General features: G+C 40.1%; 1 protein-coding gene across 7 annotated transcripts in view; it reads left to right on the top strand.

The window, feature by feature from the left end:
• st18 (ST18 C2H2C-type zinc finger transcription factor) overlaps positions 1–23,368 on the top strand; it is a 41,115-nt gene that overhangs the window by 1,934 nt on the left and 15,813 nt on the right. For 3 of the 7 annotated variants that reach the window (XM_076744123.1, XM_076744121.1, XM_076744120.1), the window contains exons 3-6: positions 17,509–17,624; positions 20,469–20,520; positions 21,326–21,356; positions 21,581–21,768. In XM_076744123.1, the coding sequence (XP_076600238.1) occupies positions 20,469–20,520; positions 21,326–21,356; positions 21,581–21,768 (271 nt within the window). In that variant the 5' untranslated portion in view covers positions 17,509–17,624. Of the gene's footprint in view, positions 1–6,819; positions 7,057–11,193; positions 11,346–17,508; positions 17,625–20,468; positions 20,521–21,325; positions 21,357–21,580; positions 21,769–23,368 lie in introns of those variants that run through there. The other 4 variants (XM_076744122.1, XM_076744126.1, XM_076744127.1 and 1 more) reach the window with 4 other exon arrangements.

Below are 23,368 nucleotides of genomic sequence, written 5' to 3'. Positions count from 1 at the left end.
GTACACTGGGGGAATATTTTCAGTGCAAGCGGGTACAAATTTAGCTTCTAAATTCATGAGTGAGACATTATCATTATTTGTGTTTAAACTATAATTATGAGACATGCATTTTGCATTTAAGGCATGTACATTGACATCACTTTGAATTCCTGAGGGAGGCAGCCCTGGTCGTTCAGTGTTTATGTGGAGATCGGTATGTAACAAAGCAAAATGATCTAACAAAAGGGACATATGGCTGTCCTTTATAATAATTTTATTTCATGTGACATGTGGCTCTTATCTTATTCGCAGCCTATTCAGTTCTATACAGTGATAAATGTGGACTACAGTATCTTATGGATTTTTATCCTTCCAAAAAGCTAAAATTAGGCTTCTGACGCTCTGTAATGAAAGACTACATGAGGGCCCGAGTTCTGAGCAAATGCACCCCTATGTGGACAAAGTAAGAACAGTGGGGTATTTAGATGAAACAAACAGGCCATGCAGTCCTTACCGGATCTCTCTTCCCTATTATGCTTTCTAACTTGTTAGTATAATAGGCTATCAATATTGCAATAAACATACCCTAGAATATATCTTAAGAGTTCATTAGTGGTTCACGAGTCAGCCTAATGTCTAATACAGGAGCACAGTAGAACAATATGGCCTCACAGTATGGGTCTTTCCATACCTTGTAGTGTACAATCTGTAAATAGCTTAAAAGGCATTGCATCTGCCATCTGCACTTCTAGGAACTCTTCTGCATACCCATTAAAACAAGCTGTCTCAGAGGACATCATTCGTATTTCAGCCTCAACCCTGAATTACTGTGTGTTCATTATAATTATAAGGGAGGAGTGTTGCCAGGCTAGCCTGCAGAATGCCAGGTGCACACTTCCATAATCTACCATTTTAAACAACTCAGAGCATTAACAACAGTATCTACATGCTATTCAGCCATTAGTTCACTTTGGCTTTCATGCTAAAACTCACATCAGTCATCCGAGCATTTTGTATGCTGCAACACACATACAGAAAGAAAGTGCAATACTTTGTAGTGTTCCATTTTCCTAAGCCTGCTTAGGTTATGTGACTGAGCCATGCCGCTGTGTGAAATTTTATCCCGATACTGGCACTGTATCCTTGTGAGGGAGTCTTGTAAAATAGGTTTACTTAGCGCCTTTGCTGGCATTTTCCGAAGATAGCAAATGCACAAACACTGTCCATGATCGGATTAACTGTTCAACAAAATGATGTAACTCTTTGTCTTTCTTGTGTGGCATAGGTTTCTCTGCTTAAGTTTAGTGGTCATCCAGAAGAGAATAGAAACATTTGAAATCCAGTCACATCATTATAATCCATATATTATGAATATAATAGATGACAGCCTTGGTTAGTCATCCTTTGTCACGTAAATGGAGCATGTGACTGCCCAGAGTGGATCACTCGTCCAAAAATTCACCACATGTTTCCTGATACTGTCTCAACCTGCACAACTACAGTCCTTAATTAACACTAGTCTTAATTTGTAAGGCATTTAATTTTGAACTTAGCCTGATGTTCCTCTCCAGTGTCGAGGCACAAGATTTAAATTGCATGTGATAAGTGTGAAAGATTTTTTTTTTAAGGCATCCATGTACAGTATAAAGTACGCGATGCCAAGTACACAGAGAACATGAATTTGCACCTGAGGACATATAGCTATACATCCAGAGTCACAAGGTGTGTCAAGACAAAATGTTAATTACACAATTTATGACAGAAATCAGTTGAAATATCTCCATGGATCTCGCTTATTTACATTTTAATTACTACTATTACTTATTCTTATTTTTTGGATGTGACCATAGCAAGCCCAATTCCTCCCCTACACTAGAAAGAAGCAAAATGACTGTTTTCCACTGGAGGTTTAGATGCTTGTTTATCACTTTTAAATACCATCATCTTTGCTGAAATCCCCTCTCAAAAGAACCTTTCACTTGCTGGAATAAATTCAAATTAAAATTTAAATCCCTCTTTGCATTTCTTCAGCCTTTTTTAAAATAGCTGCCTCCTTTTAGAAAGCTGTTTATGTAGTGATCTGTTCATAATCCAGTTTGTTTCTCAACAGCGAAAAACACAGAAATCGTATTATCACTATCTTGGAGAGATGATGCGAGAAATCAGGAAGTATAAATGTCTGGATCTGTGGAAGTTTTCAAAGTTGTAAAGCTGAAGAATATGGCAAAAGCCTCACAATAAAGTAGTCTGTAACACCGCAATTTGACTTGCAAATATACTGAAATATAAAGTACATTGTGCTTTGATAACTCACAAACATTTCTCCAACCTTTAGCAAGGCTAATGTAGAGATAGACAATGTGTGCCCATTCAACAAATACTCCATATTTTGGCATGTTTCAGACTACATAGTATTAGTAGTGACAGTATTTCACATGTACTGTAGATATATGGCTCATCAGAAATGTTGATGCGTGTGACATACAGCTATTTAAGTGAGAACTGGAAGATTAACCCTTGGCACCGTGGCTGACAAGTCATGCAGATCTCTGTAAGCAGCTCCTTCTAATCTGAGGAGGTGCTCACCTTCCAACATACTGACAAAAACAATATCTAATCAGAAATGTAACAAATATAAACAGAAAAAGCATACATTTACATGCAATGCCTTTTGATAACAATCCGTTTCAGATGTAAAATGACGCAGAAGAGGCCATAGGGAAATTTAATTTGCTCAAGCTAGATTGGATTTATTGTTTGGAAACAAATCATAATTGTGTCTCCAGAAAGTTAACCAAGATCTAAACAAAAGGAAATCAATGACCCACCCCCATTAATCACTCAAAGCCAGCTACTTGTGCTGGAGAAACTTACTTCATAATCAATTTCTTTGTTTTGCTCAAAGGGCATTTGCATTTTAGTTCATGTCAGCAAGCTTCCTGTATCTGGCGCAATCAAAAATTGCAAGCCATCCACATTAATGGAGTTTTTTCTATTCATTCAAGTGCATATCTCTGAATACTCAAGATGATTTTAGCTTATTATGCAAACTACCCTACAAATATTTTAAAGACAGAAAAAAAAAAACACTGTTGAGTGGCAGACTTAACTTTTCTGATGCTTCTCATGCTGCCAGTATCACAGTAGAGCATTTTTTTCTGTATGCTATGCTATTTAACATGTTTTTCTTTTAGTTTTTAATGACTAACAACCAACCAGTATCTGCTCCTTAGGATCTTGCAATTGAGCCCCCACAGGACTTCTGAGACCAGACAGAAATGCCTCTTGTTAGTTGTGTCTAGACATACTATTACGGCCAGCAAGGTCATTATCAAAGCGCACATTATACACACCTGTTACCATTGTTTAGATGCTCGTTTTTGGCTGAACATCCAAGCCCCTATCTGGCAATTTATAGGCGTGTCTGCTTCATTGTCTGCCCGCCTGAGTAAAAAAAGATGGGTAGGGACCCCCAGAGACGCCCAGATCTGGACCTAACCTCTCAATGACACAACACAATGAGTGCACGGCCTGTGAACTACAAAAGCCAGACATCGACTGACCAGCCATGCATTGATTTCTTAGATGTAAGCAATCATATGCTCTCATTTGAGGGCAGTGAATGTAAGGAACCAGTGATAAGCACTGGTGACTGATGCTATTAGTTGTTACTGGTGAGATGGATGATTTAAACATGCAGCTATATGGATAATTCAGTCGTTTTAGGAATTACCAGCCTTCATTGTGATTCTTACATCACAAATGTTTGGTCACCTGTAACATCTTGTAAAACTGGATCTTTGGCCCTTTATTCACAATCATATGCTTTCCACTGGTACTGATAAGGTAAATAATTTATCATGAAAGGCAGTCATTTGAACAAACAACATTTGTGGAACCATGTCGTTTCAGGAATTGCAAGTAGACTTATTTCTATAAACCCAACATACAGCCTCAGTTGTTACAACACTCAAGCCCAGCTTTGGTCACCTGCTATATCTAGTAAAACGGCATTTTTGGCTGCTTTACCCTGTGAATTGAAGATTTAGCGATTTTGAGCAACTCAAATATAACAGAAGCCGCGTTCCAAAGGCATCAGTTTAAAGCAGATATATATATAAAAAACCATCCTATATTTGTCCATAAAACATTTGAATTGTTATTGAAGTGCCTTCAAAGGACACTGAATAAACATATTGTAAGGTTGCCCACGGTCACACACACAAATCGCCCCAAAGGGGATTGCTGGGAAGTAATCTAATCATTTCTTTTAACTGAGACACAGTGACATGCAGTGTAGATAATGATCCCCATGAAAAATGTACTGTATTTTCAAAAGAATATCCCCTGTCTGCTGACATTAACATAAAGATAGTTCTACATCCTGGAGCCATATCAACAACATGTACTTATGTTTGGTTCCTTGTATTTGCATATGCAAATATTTTTTTTAAATTTTAATTCAGTCCTTTTATGTGACTTTCTGTGATGAACAAGCGGCATCAAGTGGTTGCACAATGAGGGTTCAGTACCACCAAGAAGAAGCATTTGTGTCATTTTAGACCAGTCTTAAAGCGTTATAGCTGAAATTAACCACAGTTTAATATAGATTTTTACACGTCTATCATATTCAATGGCACAGTGTGAATATGCATTGTTGTTTGGGTGCACGGGCTGCCATGCGAAATTAGTCGCGTTGCTTTGTTGAAATTACGGGGTGGGGTGTTGAGTGAGGGGGTTTGTTGAAGTTATACTGCTGACATTTTGATCCTGCAGTGCATTAGAAGAATTCAGTTAAACATATTTGTGTAGGTTTCACAGGAGGAAGGTATAGTGCTCAAAACAACAGGGTGCTGTGACCCTTCACTTTGCTTACATAATTTGCAGCAGAATGCGAAAAGCTTTTAGACACAGATGTGACCCATTGTAATACCCTTCTAAATGCAATCAAACACTTTCTACAAATATGAGCAGGACTTTTTAAATGTGAACCCTTGTTTGACATGTAATTTTGTCCAACCCACTCCTCTTTCATTTCTCCATCAGCTCTCTCCAGTTATGCCCACATTTTCAGTTGATGAAATAGCTTGACAAAACACTAGTTTATGGTCTATGCCTGCTCTGAATGAGGTCTCTCTCTCTCTTTTTTTTTTTAAAACAGATTTGAACAGATGTTAGGGCCAAAAGAAAATGTTACATTTTGTAATGGCGTTGCTGTGTAGTCTTCAATATGTGGCTCTCTCACCATTTGTCAAGATTACTTCACATGACTTGATTCTTTCTGTGTATTCTTCTGATGTCGAGCTCAGGACATGAAATAATCATCCCTAGAACAAGCTTGCTGTGTCCCCGCAGTGAGATTGTCTGCATCAGCAGACAAAGAACATGTTATTCGATAAGATGCTTGGATAGATGATTCTTTACTTTCATATGTTTGTATGATTATCAGGCGCAAATGCTGAAAAGAGGGCAAAACAGAGCAGGTCTGCTCTCTTTGTATGTCTCTCTCACAGTGTACCATGAATTGGCTCTTGAAGACAGTTAGAAATTAGACTTTCAAATGAGGCATTAAACAAGGTGATGATCAACTGCCAAACCTTAAGTAATGATATTCTCCGTCCTCAAGTCCCCAGCCTTGCATAACCAAATGCACAAATCACAGAAAGAAGAACTGAAAATACATTATTATTACATATTGTGTTCACACGTCAGTCCCCGGGGACTGGGGGGGGGGCATCACCGACAGATAAGCATGTTTGGGTGGCCCCTACCATCAGCTGGGGAAGGGCTACGCTTGGATCTTGGGGGGGGGGGGGGGTTGGCCCTCATGGGTATCACTTATTTTAAATCCTGAGCCACACCATCCCACCCCCCTCTTTTGCCCCCCTCGCCCCAGGCTCCACCCAGAAGTGTGGTTGCCTTTGTCATTGTAATCTGGCCCTGTTTGCTAAACGCTTCCACTGTTTACTCTCTGCTATAGGGGCTTGTATGAACAGGAGTCAGCAGGACGCAGGGTGACATCACTTTGGCTGGGGGGGGCGGTTGAAAAGCTGCATTTGTGATTTCTCGGGGCCCCTTTCTTCTTTTATTCTTCCCTGTCTCTATCCAGGCCTGTCGAACGCTTGAGCTAACTCAGGAGGCTAACATGGCCTACAGGGAGGAATTACACCTAATTACTTGAATAACTGCGAGGCAGCAGCCTTCCGTAGTCACCAAAAATCATTTCCAGGTCTCTGCCTTTTACTGATAGCCAGACTTCTTGTGACGGAAAACCTCGGACAAAGCTTTTACATTCAAATGGTCCCGGAGAAATGAAACAGACTGACAGGTACAAGCATAAAAAAAGGGGGAAATCAAATTAACAGACAAGGATTTCATATCATCTATTTTTGTTGTTGCCGTAGCGATAAAGTCGCAGACATTGAAACTGGTCTGTTGAGCCATTGTTATCATCCCTGGCCATCTGCTGCCGAGGAGTGACATTCCCTCTCATTTGCATGATGAGTGATGTATGAGGAGCTTGGGAGGGCATATGCCCCGGTCTTATGACAAAGCAAGTGAAAGTTTTTTTGTTTTTTTTTTATTCTAACCACATAGAATAAGGATCGATACATGAAATAAGGCTGGACGGAGGAGGTAAAAAAAAAAAACAAAGGAGTAAATCACCAGTGAGTGCATATGTGTGTACATGTGTGTGTTCGCCTGCATGTATGTTGCGTTTCCACTGAGCGCACACAAATCTGTGGTGTCTGTGCATGTGTCCGTGCGAGTGTACGCGCGCATGAGTAGAGGCAAGTGCGCGCATCTGCCTTCTTGTGTGCCTGTTTGTGTGTTTTGCGGATGTGGGAGTAGAGCGAGGAGGGGGGTTGGTGGCTGTTGATGTGCAAATGTGCATCATGTTGAAGGGCTGTGAATGGGGAGGTGTGACGTAAAAAGGGACCCGAACGCAGGTGCTTATCTCGAGGCTGTCAAAGGCACAGTATGTCATATTCCTGGGGACTACCTTTCAAAGCCACAGCACCAGCTCAGCTATCAAGAGACTGGGAGAAAATCAAACTTTTTGGATCACAGCACTAGGTTGGTGTCAAAGTTCTTTTTATTTAATATACTGTCAGTTTGGTCAGCATTTATCATCACTGATGCTCTGTATCGCATGAACGACAAGCCTTTTAGCTCATGCTGTTAGATGCTGTCATGTGAAATCCAAAGCAGGAGCTGCGATGTAAGTGCTAGAAACTTACTTAGATTTACAGAGATTTACTCAGCAGCTAAACTTGTGTTCTGTGGATTTTACGAGATTATACGAAACAGTATTATGCTGGCAATTGTTCTGAACTGTGTCAGGGAGCATTTGGAGAATATTACTGTGGTGCTGAACATTGTTTGCTTGATACAAATCAGTGTTCTTAAAATCTTTGCTGGAAAGCGAGCGTAGCTTCTGTCCAGGTTTCAGACAGTTTGAGAGGAGATTAAATGGCTCAAACTGTTTTTTGAGAGGCATGACCTATTTTTGATCATCCAGATAGCACGAGATACTGTCTATCTAGATTTAATTCACAGCATTTGTGTGGAGTATAAGCTTGTCTTAGAAGAGCACATGTTCGTATTGTGCGCAGAGACAAAGCATTGTCAGGTTGCCTGTGGCTTTGACAGTGACAGCTGTACATACAAGACCACTGAGCCTAATGCACTTAAACATTGACTCTGTGTTCCAATAACATATTTGAACAGTCAGTGAAGTATTTTATTGCATCCTGCTCCGGCTTTATGTCATTCTGCCTTGAAAGTTTTGAAAACTATATGCTAGCGTTGTATGTAGTGTGACAGTGAAATTGCCTTCAAATCAGCTTTTCTTTTATTCTTCGTGGGCACGTTTTAGATTTAAACAAATTCAGCATGGCCAAAGAATTACACCCTGTTCTGAATATTTGTAATTATTTGCATTGTAACTGTGGCAAAGTTTAAAAACTATATGCTAATGCTGAATTATTGTGATAGTAACACGAGCTACAAGTGAACTTTTGTGTTATATGTGGGCAAGCCTTAGCTTTGAACAAATTCAGAGGGGCCAAAGCACTCGACAGTCTCCAGAGCAACTATTGATTTAGGAGGATGGATGCTGGTTAGAAAAGTTCATCATTTACTAACTTGCGGCACACTAATGGCTCAGAATCTGCTTGATGACCCAACTTTAAGTTGATCGCTGTTAAACAAAAGCAGGATATATTTTTTAAATGTCAGCAGAGTTTAGGCCTGCGTTAGTCAATGAACTTATAGTCCTCCTGGCATTATCGCAACTTCAGTGTGATTTTGTTCATCACTTTCAAACAACAGGAAATAAAGGTTTTAGCCTAGAGTCAAAAATGTTCGCGTAAACCAAAAACATCTGCTATATCTGCCAGTCAAATCTATCGACATGTCTGTCCGAGACGTTGTTCTCTGTGGCAGAGGTGTTAAATCATTTTTAGGTTTGGAGAATTTCAGTGGAAAATTTTCAGTGGTGAAATAAATCGAACTGCCGGTTGTCAGTCTGCCTGTTAGCCTCCATTTAATCACAACTCCATCAGCTTATTTCAGCCAGCTCGCATCTCTCAACAAACAAGAAAAAGAGCAACAAAAGACATTAGATAACACAGCATTGTGTAACAGTGTCACATCTCGATAATCCTTGGAAAAGTTGGGCAAGTTATCCAAAAGGCGATAACATATGAAGACAGGACCTGCGAGCGAGGCTATAAAGTTACACCTCTCCTCTTTGTTTTAATTATAAAAGCAGCCCAGGCTATAGGAGGGATGTGTGGTAAGGCAGTGATAAGTAAGAGCCATTATTCCTCTCTGCTCCCCACCCTACCGCTTCAAAGCAGGACGTTAGTTGCTACACAACACATAAATGTAACCTCTGTCGCCTCCAGGAACTGTCCGTGGTACCTGCTGCTCAACAAAACTGCATTCACAAACTTATTGTCAATACACGTGAAACTTCTGTGATGAAAAAAAAAAAAATGTTTTCGTCTACTTCCAGCAGTCTTTGGCGAAGAAATAAAAATCTGAAGTTATCCAGGCTTTGGGATCTTTTGATTTCTAATTGCTTGTTTTAATCAGAAGTCGAACGCCGTCGGGTGCACACAATGTAAAGGACAAAATCGCAGGGGAAAAAAAGCTCAGCATACGTGTGAGTGACAATATTGTGTTACCTGTTTTTTACCCTGCTCAAACTTCAGTTAGTTAATCCAGGAAAATGAATGATGTGGATTTAATTCAACAAGGTCTCAGAAATGATCCATCTGCTGGTGAGCAGCTGGTGAAAGGATAAATGTAATTAATTACTTAACTTTTGAACAGTATGACAGAAAAAAACAGTGCTGTTTGTGTGTCCAACTGGAAAAAATGTAAAGGAACAGTGTGATATGTACCTTTCAAATTAATTTTTTGCCCTTTAGTTGTGAGTAACATGTTATATTTTAAATAGTCTTTCCATGTGGCCTCTAATATTGTTTAAAATGGGTCTTGTGTAAATACATGATCCATATATTTTCATGAATTTGTCACAATGGTACTGTATCACTCTTGTAATAATATTAGTAATATTGCATAAATTAGAGTTCATCTTATGGTAACTTAAATATTATAATATATAATCAAGGGTGTAGAATTCTAGATAATGCTAATCCCCATTATATAAATTACAGTATAATATGAGTATTTTTTTTCTGCTTTGAAGTGGACTGATCCTGAGCAGACTTTCTAAAACTAACTGGGCATTTAACGATCATTACAACATTTCGAAAATCTTGTTAAAAAGGTAGGTGTGTATAATGGCAGTCATGGTTTCTAGCTTGGATGTGCTTTAAAGCAAAACGATCTAAAAATGTTAACAAGGTTGAATTAGGTGGGATTTTTTTTTCTGAAAAGATAATAAAACACAACAGAAAAAGCCTTTTAGTGAATATTTGCTTGACAGGGCAAGACTATGAAATGTTCCCAATTAATATTACATGGGATTTTTTCTGCCTCTCTCTCTTTTTTAAAAAATATATTTCAGAATTTACCTTGATTGTAATGTACCTCATTGGCTGTGGTTTTGTTTGTTGGCCTAACTATAAAGGATCTGCTTATACCCTTGTGGGTTGGGAAGAATTAGGATTTATGAATTTATTTCCTCTGTTGTATTGTTTAAACAGCTTTGGTTTAGTTTTGATCCCTTCCTCTTGCCTTTGAGGCTGTTCCACGGTGTCAGCTGTTGACTGATAGTAAGAGAACTGCCTCACAGTGTGAATGAAAGAAAACTAGCGGTTGGTAAACACTGATAAGGGATAAATAGAAAGCGGTCAGGCAGAGATAGTTCTGTGGGAGCCCAGATTGTGTGCGGTCTGTTAAAATGAGATTCTGAGCCTGTCCTTTTTATTCTTCCTCCCCTCCCCTCCCCTGTGCGGCGTTTGTCTGGAAAATCTCCAGTGACCCGGCTCGGCAGTCCCAGGCTGCAGTATTCTCTTTTTGTATTTGTTTTGTTTTCTAACAAGGGTCAAGTTGGCCAATAGACATGTCCCTGATGCTTATAGACAGCTGTCATGACTTCAAGTACTTTCAATAGTTACATTTTACATGGACTCCTGGTTCTGCACCAGCAAGCACTGCAGCAAGAGATATGCTTATAAAGGCTAAACATGCACACGATTCTCAAACAGCCGGCTCTTCATGTGTGTTTATTACCTGTGATCACATAATTTACCTCTAAAATCCTTTAAGATTTTTTGAAACTTCTGAGCATCCATCCATCTCTTATTTGCATTTGTGCTCAAAGTATAATTATCAAGTCAACGCTACATATCAGCATGTTATAGTAATTACAGTCACATAATTATACATTTACATTCTCCTCACTATAGACCCTGAGGAATATAAATCTCATTCCTCAATTGAAATCACTCTAAATGACTGTCTTATTCAATTATTTTTAGTAGCAGGCTGTTCTTTCCAGTAATCATTGATTTTTTTTTTTTTCCTGGGGTGAATCTATCTTTTATGTGATTAAAAAGACCTTCAGAGGTCTTACATTGAGGATCACCATGTGTTGTATTTACACAGAAAATAATTCAGCCCATTGTAGCCCAGCAGCTAATGAGATTGGTTGTTAAGTGAATGACACAAAGGCTACAAAAAAAAAAAAAAAAAAAAAAAGCTTAGCGTTTCGGGTGAATATCACAGTGTCCCTGCACACACACACGCACAGACACAGACACACCAACCAAACACACTCTCTCAGCAGCGAGACTCTGGACTACCCTGTAGCCCACCTCGGTATCCTTCTGCTCCGTCTCCTCCCCGACGTCACTATGAGATGCAAAACAAAGGCTAAAGGGGGCATGGTAAGTCAAGCTCGTGATTCTGCCCTGTCGGACATGTTAACATGAGTGCATTTAGATGTAGGAGACAAGTGATTCTGTTTGTCTGTGTGAGGATGTGCTGTGCTGTGTGAGCCTCAGCCTCAGATAAGTAGCTTCATGGAAGGGTCAGTAACAGTGATGCTGTTTCTATGTGACTCAGATTAAGATCCCCACGTTTTTTTTACTTGACCGTTGGTAACTTCTGAATCGCTGCTGAAACTTTTTGTCGTGGAAGCCTCTTGCCTTGCACTTTACGTTTAAGAGCGCTTTCTCCTCGTTTGCATCGGAGCTGTGACTTGGTTTTTATTCACAAAAGTATTGTGTTTCGTCTCTGTGTGTCTGTGCCTGTGTTTTGTTAATGGTGCTGGTTATTGAGAGGTGGTTTATTGTTGTTGATCCTTGAGTAAAGCTTGTTGTCCAAGGATTTATCTAAAAATCACTGAGATGTATGATAGAGCATGAAAGCACAAGAGAGGATATTGCTAAGCACCCAGGCTCAGTTTGTATCAATCGCTGAACAGTTGTAATACTCACTCTAAAGTGAAAAGATGCTGTTTCCACACATTTTGAACACTGTGCAGATACCTTGCTCCTTCCCTCGGACTCCTCTTTTTTGATCTCTGAATAGTAGCACTGGAGCATCATTAGTGACTGCTGTGATACAAAAATTTAAGTGCATTAGCTTATCATGCTCCACTGTCAGGCAGGAAAGTGGGTTAAAGTCCATTGCGTATATTAAACCCTGGACTTAAGTCAAATTTACATTTTGTTAAAGATTACTCCTTTTATTGATGCATATAATCATATTCATGGACCATCTGCTGATTTGGCAAGCGTGGATCAAACTCACAAAACAGCCCTGCTAACCTTTTAAGTACGAAATAGTCTGGCTTAACTCTGCTCGCCCAGAAGTGTGTGCGTATCTATGTGTGAGAGATTGTATGGATATTGGATAATACTTAATTTAGATCCTCCAGGCTGCTCATGCCACATTTTATTTTATCATGATCGCTTTGGTAGCAGACCAGGGCTCGTGTTTGAACAACTGAGCAAATAATGTTTGTCTGACAATAAGCAAAGCAGAATCTTGGTGTGAGGCATCTGATTAAACTCTTGACCACGGCGTACAGCCCTGAGTTTATATCCGTCGCCATGGTTACGTGGATTTCACAGCGCAGCGTCGCACACTTCCACCTTGTTGTGATCGGCTACGCGGGCCTCACCTCTCGAGTGTAATAAAACGCTGCTTAAGGCTCTTCTACTTCTTCTGATAACTGATTTGGTGCTGAACTATCTCCCAGTGTGCAAATTCACCATCGGGCATCCTTACTGCACGAAATACTTATGTTCGACTCATTCCAAACAAAGCTTACGCAGATTGAGAATTCATATGCCAGAGGTAAATCCGAGTTAACACGGATTTATACTGGCATGAGTTAAAGGACTAGAGTTTGTAATCCAGGTGGCCAAGGGATTTTACCATACAGTGGCAAAAATCACTTAAAACTCCCCCAACATCCTAAGCCACTGAGCCCAGTAAGCAGACAGATTGTTCAGAATTGATGACAGCACAACTATATCAGAGCTGGACTCTGCGTTCGTGTGTGCGCGCGTGTATGTGCGTCCGTGTGTTTTTTTTTGTGTACGCCTGTGTTTGTGTGTGCGCATATGTGAGCATGTTTGCTTCCTATATATACTCAATTAGTACTAAAGGGGCTGTTTAGAATAAGACCTTGACAGATTGGTATTATTTTGCTTCAACAGGGTAGGGGAGGTGTATTGGGAATACTGCCTTCTATCTACATAAACATCAGTGGCATAAATTAAAAGACAGCAACCTCCATTTCAATGGCCTCTGACTGATTAGTAAAGTGATCAAAGTCACGGTAATATTCAAATAATTAATGTTTTAATAGCCTTTTGCGCAATCACCATACCAAATACTTCACAAAATACTGGAAGAAAAACAAAGGTGGGTCTCCATATGTGTATGGGTTTGTGTGTCTGCGTGTGCGTGAGCGCGCGCGCACGCGTGTGACCGCGCACGCTCGTGTGCACATGTGCACATGTGTGTGGAGGACAGAGGAGCAGAGATAGAGTGGAGTTGTTTAATGACAGGAACAGCTGACTCATTTAGAGAGAGCAGTGAAAGGTAATTAACCCTGGGAAAACTACAGCTGCCATGCGAGCTGTTCACTTCAGCGCAATCTGATTAGGAATCACTGCTCGAGTCCCTGACTCCTTTCAGACACTGTGTGTTCGAGGTAAACTTTTCCCTTTGCCCCGGAGAGCCCCGGAGCACTGGAGACCTGCCTTTTGTGTCGGGGGATTAGCTGGAACGGTTACTACGTTTCTCCAAATTGCAGACCACCTGGTAGCATTCATGCAACCTCCTCCATGAAAGGGCCTCCTTGGGCAGGAACAATGAGCGGGATTACTCTGCTCATTGTTACACCAGGGCTGGAACTTCTTTTTCCCCAAACACCTGTCCCCAAATTAGACAGGTTTGAAAAACCATGTTCATGACAGAATTCAAAGATTCAAACTAACATGAGAGTGGTTTGGCAGACTGGAGACTTGCCAGTGGATGAATTGTCTGCCACTCCATTTATTATGCTATTGATTCATAGTGTAGTGTAAGAGGATACTAATTTTATTTGTCTCAATATTTTGGTGTTCTTAATTGGATTGAAATTCACAAATAAAATAGCATATCATCTAGACCCCTTTCATACGATAAGGGAACTAAAAGCACCAGAAATTTGGTCAAAAACAGAAATTGGCTCTTTGATGTCAGAAGAAACAATCTGGACTTGGTGCCTCTGTGTGGTCCGGCTCCAGATGAACTCAATTTAGAGGGAAGGCTTTGGGATGACTTTGGAAAGCGATTACAAGATTCATAAATCACCTCGGCAAAGGTGTCACCATCTGACTCTTTTATGGGACTCTTGCTAACTCCGTCCAATAACAAGTTTCCCCTGTAGTTATGCCATCATAACAAATCATTGAAGCGATAGTGGCTAGCCAGGCTCCTAATTGTCTGTTAAGAATTCTGTGAGCTGTGTTCTTTTATTGAAGCATCTCTGTCTTGGAGTAGTGATAAGATGCCAATACGCTCCTCTATAAAAGTACTCTTTGGCAAAAGGCACAAACACTTTGCTTGGCCGTCAGGGTAGCTGTGAGGCTGTTATATCTGAAATCGCAGTTGACTTCAAGATTTTTTACTGTGTCTGCATGAATCCAGAAACCTCTATCAGGCGGAGGAATGCTCAGAAATTGCCGGCAGAATAATTTTCTTTCAGATACAGTCGTTTTTTTTTTTTATTTGAAAGGGCGCATGCAGCACATAGGGAAGCCCGATATTTTTCTTTCACCGAAATTCAGATTACACTAAATAAACTCAGCTGAATATTTAAAGCGCGTTTATTAAACACTGGTCCGTGTCTCACGTCTCTCGTATCGATTGAAATAAAAAAACGACATTTTTGTACAAGCAAAGCAAATTTTGCAGTGCAGTTAGCTGGTGATTAACTGTCAATTTGACAACGTGGGTGACAATAATTAAACATTGTGAGATAACGAAAAAGGCCAAGTTTTAGACATAAATCAGACATCCTGGACCTCTTTTGTCCTCTCCCCCCTCCTAAAATACTCTATATCTCAGCTATTATTCTAATGTCCAGCTGGTATTTAGGCACAGGGCGTCTGATGGCTCCCTGGTCGCCTCACAAAAAAAGAAAAGTTGTTTATCTAAATACTCTCTGAACAGAAGTTGATTTTAATCTCTGAGCAGAGCTTAATTTACTCACCACGAACCCATCTGCATCTCAATGAAAGATGGCAAAAGCAGTCGCCTATATACAATTTTACCTGCTTTCCACAGGAGAGGTGTGAGCACTTTCCGAGCAGGTATATTCCTGCCAGCTCACCTTTTGGTTCAGCTAGGCTGGCTTTATGTTTCGCTGGTTCTCTGCACACCTCAAACCTCCTATAGGGTAAATATGAATTGCGATCAGTTCACTATATCTTCAGACATTCATTACAAGGAAATATGAAAGTAAAAGGTGCTATCTCCTGCCGTTTTCTCTTTATTATACATAAACAGAAAACACTTAGCATGTGAAATTAATGTGAAAATTATTCCCGGGGTAAACTATAAACACAGAAGTTACCCCGCACATTTACCCTTTTTTTCTCCTTCCCCTAGATCAGAGTGTAATTGCCAGTAATCAGGTCTGTTTGCTGCTGATAAAACCACTCTGAATGCGAGGAACCCTCTTTGTGTGATGACTCAATTATGCCAGAAGTGGCTCATCAAACCTGGCCCATCAGCTGCTTTAATAAATAAGGAGGAAAACTTGCTGCAGGCGCATTATAATTCCATTCATTCCATAATTAAATCCATTCCAGTTTTAACCCTTCACTCAGTGTGCTTCTGGAAGAGGAAACAAAAACAAGGAAGGGGGTGTGGGGGGGGGGTGCAGGGGGGTTGGGGTTGAGTACACACCAGACAGTGACCTTGCACAGAGCACCCATCCGTTCCCTATAATTCAAAATGATACTGTTGAAGAAAGGTTAAGAGAAAAAGGCTCGTGGAGAAAAGGATGGGAATCAGTTAAGACGCGGCTCCTGTTTTTTATGTATGCATTGTTTCCACACACAGCCTTAGACAGTAATTATATTAAAAGTGTAATCTAATCATAACAGTTGGTTGGTTGAGTGTGCAGCACTGACATTTTGAAATCTTATTTTGTGTAATCTCATTTGCCTCTATCATCTCGCCTGTACCCCGTATCTAAAGGAAATGTAAATAATGTAATTAATTTTATGGTCTCCAGAATCTTACTTTGCTACTCTGGCCTGCTTTATTGGTTCCAAGATGAGGTATCAGCACAGTTCCAGTGAGTTTTTTTTTTACTCCATCACAATAATGTCTTTGTTAATTACATGAGAGCGTCCCAAGTGCACGGATAAGCTGGGAACAAGGGGACACAAAGACTCAAGGTCAGTGATGAATATCCACAGCAGCTGCACGGTATTAATAAGGCATTATATGAAAATAATCATAATAGCATCACTTACAACAAAATAGCGAGAGTGTGGTTAGAGTAATGTCAGGAGCGTCGGGGTGTTTTACAGATATTTCCTCTCCACCATCTCAGCTTGGATCCAGCCTTTCTGATAATGGTGCGAGGCAATGGTTATTCATGATTGCTGGACTGGGAAGGTCTCTCTCTTTTTTTTTTTTTTTTTTTTTACCCCCAGTCGCAGCCCATTCTCTCCTCTGTGGTGGGAATGCTAGCAGATGGGGTTAGGGGGGAATGGGCTGGGCTCAAGGACAGCTAGCAGCCAGATTAACACATAGAAAATCTCATAGACCCTAAGCATCAGGCTGCCTCCTTTCCCCCTGAGAAATCTGCCCTAGACGCAGGGAAACAGTCCTCTGAGGAGCATTATTTGTGTTGGACTTGGGGAGTGTGTATGAGGGTGTGTGTGTGTGTGTGTGTGTGTGTGTGGCGGGTTGTGGGGGGGGGGCTGGGGGGGTGGGGGGGGGTGCATAAATATGATTCAGCAGATGACGAACCAGCTCAAATAGTAGTGAGTCTTTTTTTCATATGCTAATGAAATCGAGTGAATAACCCTCCCTCAACCGCCCCCCCACCCCCCCCACCCCCCATCTTTTTTCCCCCAGTTTTGTTTTTCTGGGGAAGCGCTCTGTGAGCTATAATTAAGAAGATGTTGTGGGTTTTTTTTGTATTTTTTTTTTTCAAAGCTAACAGAAATAAATAATTCCATAATAAGATCTGTGAAGTGAAGAGGCTTAATGTACTCATTGTGTTCATCCTTGTTTTCCCTCTTGGATGTTTTGTATTAATTAGAAGCAAGCAATTTGATCTCTGTCAAGCAATCAATTTGCATCGTGTTCCTTATTCCATGTGAGGTATTAATATGCTCTTTCCACCTCTTTCTGACTGCAGGTTCGCATCCATGTCTCTAGACTATGAAAGTGCAACGATAAAAACCTCCAGAAAAATGGTTTAGAGACATATAATTGATTTCAGATGTGCTAAAAAAAGGAAGCCGCGGATTTTTTTCTATATGTTTGTCTGATGTTTTTTTTATTTTTTTTATTTTCCTGTTCTAGATAATGAATTTCATGATCACCTCCTGAGAGATAACAAGTGTGAAAGCAGCAACCAGGGTGGACAGTGTGGATTTGGCATCTTATCCTCCAGAACGGTTGGAAAACTACAATCAAAGGTAAATAATGCGAAGAGCACGGACGGAGTTTAAAATCTACGTACAAAATCAAATTGACTTTTGTTAGGGACAAACAGTCTCAGGGGATAAATGATTGTGTAACAGTGTTTTGGATAAGTAGCACACTAAGTGGTGGAGTGTCACTGCTCCTTTGACCACACTGATCGCAAACTCAGGTTGGTTTTTACTTATGCAGATCTGTGGGAGGCTGGCACCTAGCACACTCTTTAAAAGGCATTGCTGAGTCAGCTTTCTCGAAAGTAGTGCTTGCCTTTAGTTGCCAGGTTGTCTCAGCTGTTTTTGTACCTGATAAAAACTCCCTTTGAAACCATAAGAGAAAGTTTAGAGAGATCCATTACGAGATCTGAAAGACATTACCAGTGTTTTAACCACCATAAAGCGTTTAAGTGTGAATTTCAAACATGTCGGTGAAAACACATTAAACATGCATTAAGATGGCTGACCCCCTGCTTTGGAAAATGCTTGTCAGTGGTGTAAAGTGTTCTGTAGTAAAATGTGTAAAAAAAAAAAAAACCCACAGCTATCAACCTTCAACGGTGTGCTTAGTGGCCTTATTTCTGTGTGTTGATGCTTGGAAGAGAGATCCTACAACAATCCCATATTGTTCCTTTACAGCATTTTATGTGAGTCCTTGGCAACTTTGCAAAATCTAATGCCAGAGAGCAGGCCGACATGGTCGAAGAAAAAGGAATTTAGATGGAAACGCGTTGTTTGGAAGCACATTACACTGGCATTGTTCTGTATTTGCACTGTTATTCAATAAGTTATTATACGGGTTAATACACTGGAATAAGACCATTTGTAAGACAGTGTCATTTTTAAAATTCCACTGTTAACACTTTATTTTAAGGCCCCATACTTAGTATTTATAAGCAGTATATGAATAGTAAATGAATAGTTTATAACATACTATAATGTAGTAGTAAGCAGATATAAGAGATTATAAATGCACAGAGTTTGTGTACTATTACACCTTCTCCTCTCTTACATTATTACGTCTTGGTTTTACTATATTGCATTCATTATCTGTTTTATGGGTGCACATAGGAGTTACTGCCATTGACTAATACATTAATAAACACACATACATCTGCTCGGGACTACATTATATCGTGTTATAAACCATTTATTAAATGTGTATACGGCACACTGTATACATAATTATGTGTATGACAACACTTTTTCCACTAATCAATACCAGATAGCACTCTGTATAAAAAGACAAATGACACAATGACCAAAAGAGCAGCCAAGCAATAATAATGAAAAGGTACATTATATCAGGTTTTCAGCCATATTGTGAAGGGAATGTCAAATAAAAGGTCCTATTTGACCCTGAATGCATCTATTTGTTCGGCTTTTGTAAACACCCAGCGTCACATGTTTGTCCATGTTGTTGCCATGCCAGGAGTACCTGTTATGACACCAGAGCTTCTACGGAGGCCTTCCTTGCTGTCTTGTTACTTGTCACTTCTTGTTATGTGAACTAGATATACGGCAGCCTCTGCTTTGTCAAAATTTGTCATAATTCAGTCAGAAATGTACATGTGAGGCACTTTAAAAAGCAGTGCTAACAAAGAAATCTGCTTGTCAGACTCCAACTTATATAATGTTGTGAAGCTGGATACACAGCGTATCATAAAATATGTGGAGCTGTGATCAGAGATACAGAACAGCCTCATTCTGTTTTGGACAGGCAGACCAAGTCTCACTGTTTCTTTTCTTTCAAAATTTCATTTTATATTATTATTAATTGATGCAGAGAAATAAAAAGTACAAAAAAGTGAAAACATTTTAATGATAAAATGCTGTTTTTAAAACATTTACATTAGGAGGGCTCTTCTAAAATGCCAAATAAAGTTAAAAAAAAAAAAAAAAGCCACCCTGGTAATAAACACGTGTGAGTCATTGGTGATATTTTGGTGCACTGATAACATCATTTGAACTTTGATTAATGTCCATGTTTCAGTCTCAGATTGCAGGATGTAGGAGCAACATTTTGCCTTCAGAACAACAAATTTATACAAAACATCGAAGCATGTCTGTGTGGGAAAGTGTTACAAACTAATGAGGTACATTCGTTTTTACAGAATGTAATCTATAGTGTTTGGGAGTTGTTTGTCTCAATAGGCTGTAGTAATCAAAAGTAATGAACCTATTATGAGCAGGACCTCTGAGGGCCCGGTGTGGCATTAAGAGTGTGGCACATAAAAGGTTTATTAAAGGAAATTAAGGTCCATCACTGCCACACCTGCTCCCCTATTATAAATGTATGACAGGTCAGTGCCTTCAATCACAACAGCAAACGAGAGAGAGGAGTCATGTTTCCCATTACCAGGGAAAAGTAACAGCATATCCTATGACTCACAGATTTCACTGGCCTGTGACCACTATACGCCACCATCAGCCTGGAATAATTATGTTTAATAGGTTTTATTTGGGGCCCACAAGCAACAGCCAGCGAGAGTGGATGGATTTTAGCAACTATTTTTGTCTAAACACACACAGTGAGGTGCTGTCCGTACTTTGATGTCATTATTTAGTGTCATTACATTTTTACTCACCTTTGAAACTTTTTTTTTCCCCAACATTATACTTTATGTGTTTGCATATTACTGATGTTTTAGGAGCTCTTTGCGATGCTGTCGCGCACACAAATTGATTTTAAGGCTGGCTGGCTCTGGTCGACCGGCAAAAATCGCCAATAATCTATAAAGTGTTTCAACCTTTTTTTCCCCGTTTCAAATAGTGAATGAAAATAATGAAATGAACCCAGTCTGTTTGCTCAGTGGCTCATGTGTACGTCGCGTGTTTTATTTACAGATGGATTCTGAAGGCGAGGAGCAAACACTGAAAACATGTAACAGTAGCACAGGTGAGTGCAGCTTTTTACTTTGCTTTTAACTCAATGCACACACGCGCATATTCCACTTACCGCCATGGGCTCGGGGTATCAGTTCAACAATCCAACTTTATAACTGTCAATTTTATGTATTATCTTACTGGTCTGAAGAGCCCTGCACTGCCATTTCATTATTCAGAGGGGAATAACTTCATTAAATTGGAACACTGGCTCAAATTAGTTAAGGAGTGTGTATATATTGTGTGATTGAAAACCTCTAGACTGGATATGTCATTATGCAAGTGTTCAGGGCCTCTGAGGCCTGCCTGCGCACGCTGGAGCTATTACTACATCTGGGGAAATTCATGAAAAGTGTTATTATTGGTTGTGCTTCATGGGAGTAGGGGCAGAACTTGTGAATGAGATTCACGCAGGCCTCTGGGAAAATTGATTTACCCTTTTAGATCATGTTGTCAGTGCTGTCAAAGGATGAGCTACTGTTGGTGTCCCAGAGAATGAGCAGATTGAATGAAAAGCTTTTCAGATCAATGAAGAGACCACTTCCCCATCCTTATGCTGATTATACCCAATGGCATTGTAAAAGAGAATCAAATCTATGGGAAAAGGCTGCACGGAGCAGTATTAGCCCAGGTGGTGTCACCCCTAAAACATCATCCGCAGAACAAATATTTACGTAACATTGTAAAAATTTCATTAGCAGACAAGTAGTGCGTCGCCTTGAACGTTTGAAGATGAATATGTCGACAGATGCTGTGCTCCTGCCGTGGAAATGTAAACATGACTTTCTATCTGTTCTTTTTTGGCCTTTATTTCACAGGGCTGGCCGACTGCGTCGCCGAGACTCACAGGTAAAATTTTACGACGCTTGAATTTTCTCATCTTTTTCATCTTCACGCCAAAAAAAGAAAATATCTTCTCCCCAGATCACATATTAGCAGGTTTTTAACTTCACCAAAATGAAAAAAAAAAAAAAAAAAGCCTCAAATTTTAATAGTTGGAGCTTTAAAATGAGCCAATCGGAGTCCTTTGTTGACCCTGCTGTGCTTTTTGTCCGTTCCCCTCTTCCCTTCAGCCCATATGGGTCCATGGCGAGGAAGAGGAGTGCTCAGGAAGGGGTGCAGGGCGCCCCCGTCAACAAGAGAAAGTCCCTGCTGATGAAGCCCCGCCACTACAGCCCCAGCGAGGCATGTGAAGAGGAGAGCGAGGACCTGGCACCGCCACAGGACAAAGAAGAGCTGAGGAACATTGACACTCCAGCAGGTAAACAGATGTCCTGTTGTTTTGTCTGTTTTGATGAACAATTGACGCTGAATTTTAAAATCCCATCTGTTGCATTCATATTTCCCTCCCTCTGCCATCAGCCAGCAGCCGCAGTCATTGTGCAGTGGAAGTGAAAGACTACACTGCTGGGTCCACATTAGTTGTGTCTCACGTCCACAAATTGAAGTTTTGACAGCTGATCTGCCATGATATTTCTGGCGTGGCTTTACCCTCTTTTGATGAGGCCAGATTTCAGACCCCTCATCTGTCCTTTTTCAATAGCCAGTCCAAACCCATTGAATCCATAGAATGAAACACTGAATGGGGGGAGTGCACCAGCTCACTTTGCTTTAAATTAAACTTCCTCCATTCTTTTAAACTGAATTTTTATTGAGGTGGAAAACAAACGAGGCGTCCACGTTGCTTGGCTGATGTTCTCATGTTTTATTTTTCACAAAGACCATAGGAACATTTCATCAACAACAGTTAAAAATTGTTTATTTTCACTTATGCCACTGTCCTTTTCACTAGCGAAAATGTTTTCTTTTTTCCTAATGAATTGAATTTTGTGCATTTTGGCAACAATGCTCGTGGTGTACATGTGCATTCTCGCCCACTATAATCTGCACTGATTTGGTATATTTTTAACGATGTAACTAAGCAACAAACGTAATTGTCCCTTTCAAAAGCTTTTGTTAGGCCCTCTAACACAGTCTAATACATAATTAGGCATAATGTCTACAGCTCATTATAGTACACATGTGTGTAGTTAAATGGACCAGGAGAGTAGCTCACTGAATTGTGTGGATTCATTGGAAATGGAATTTATTTGTTTCCTGGGTTCATATTACATTACAATTATCTAAGTAATTCACTGTGCATCATCAGTTTTTCCTTTTGTTGTTGAGTATTCTACATACTTTTTCTTTTTATCATGCAACTTTGATTGACTGCTGGATATTTCCCTTATTTGAACCTGATATTCAGCGGACTAGTTTTAAAACTCAACAAAATACAGCCAGAATAAAATAAAAAAAAAAGAGAGAGAGAAAGCGAGAGACAGAGACAGAACGTGGATATTGATAAACAATTTCAGAACATATTTTGCTGTTATTGTCAGATTTGGGGGCTATTTTCTGTGTAAAAACAAAAATTGGAAAAGTGGACTGCATGGAGGCAGTAAGAATTTTTGCAGTGGGAAGCTGGTCATATCTGCATTTTAACAAAAAGGGAGAAAAATAAGCCTCTCGTTTGGTCGAGCCACACTGCGTTCAACTCCAGCCAACTGCAGCCCTGCTGCAGAGTGCTGGTAATGGCTATTCTGGAGTACAAACTGTTCACCTGTTCCAACACACAAACCACCGCAGGGATCCAAGTTTTTTTCCTCCATCTCTTTCCTTTTTTCACTGCACTTCTGTGTCTCTCTGTGTTTGTGTGTGTGTGTGTGTGTGTGTTTGTGTGTGTGTGTATACGTCTGTGTGCTTGTCTGACTGTATGCGGCTGTGTCAGGCCGGGGAGTCCATCTGGATGAAAAACAAAACCCTTGTTGCTCGCCTCATAAATGTAAATACGTGTAACTGGCTTTAATTTTTCATTCAAC

Source organism: Chaetodon auriga, chromosome 12 (genome assembly GCF_051107435.1).
Source record: "Chaetodon auriga isolate fChaAug3 chromosome 12, fChaAug3.hap1, whole genome shotgun sequence".
NCBI lineage: Eukaryota > Metazoa > Chordata > Actinopteri > Chaetodontiformes > Chaetodontidae > Chaetodon > Chaetodon auriga.
The sequence above is the reverse complement of the archived record's forward strand: the minus strand, read 5'-3'. Positions and strand labels throughout refer to the sequence as shown.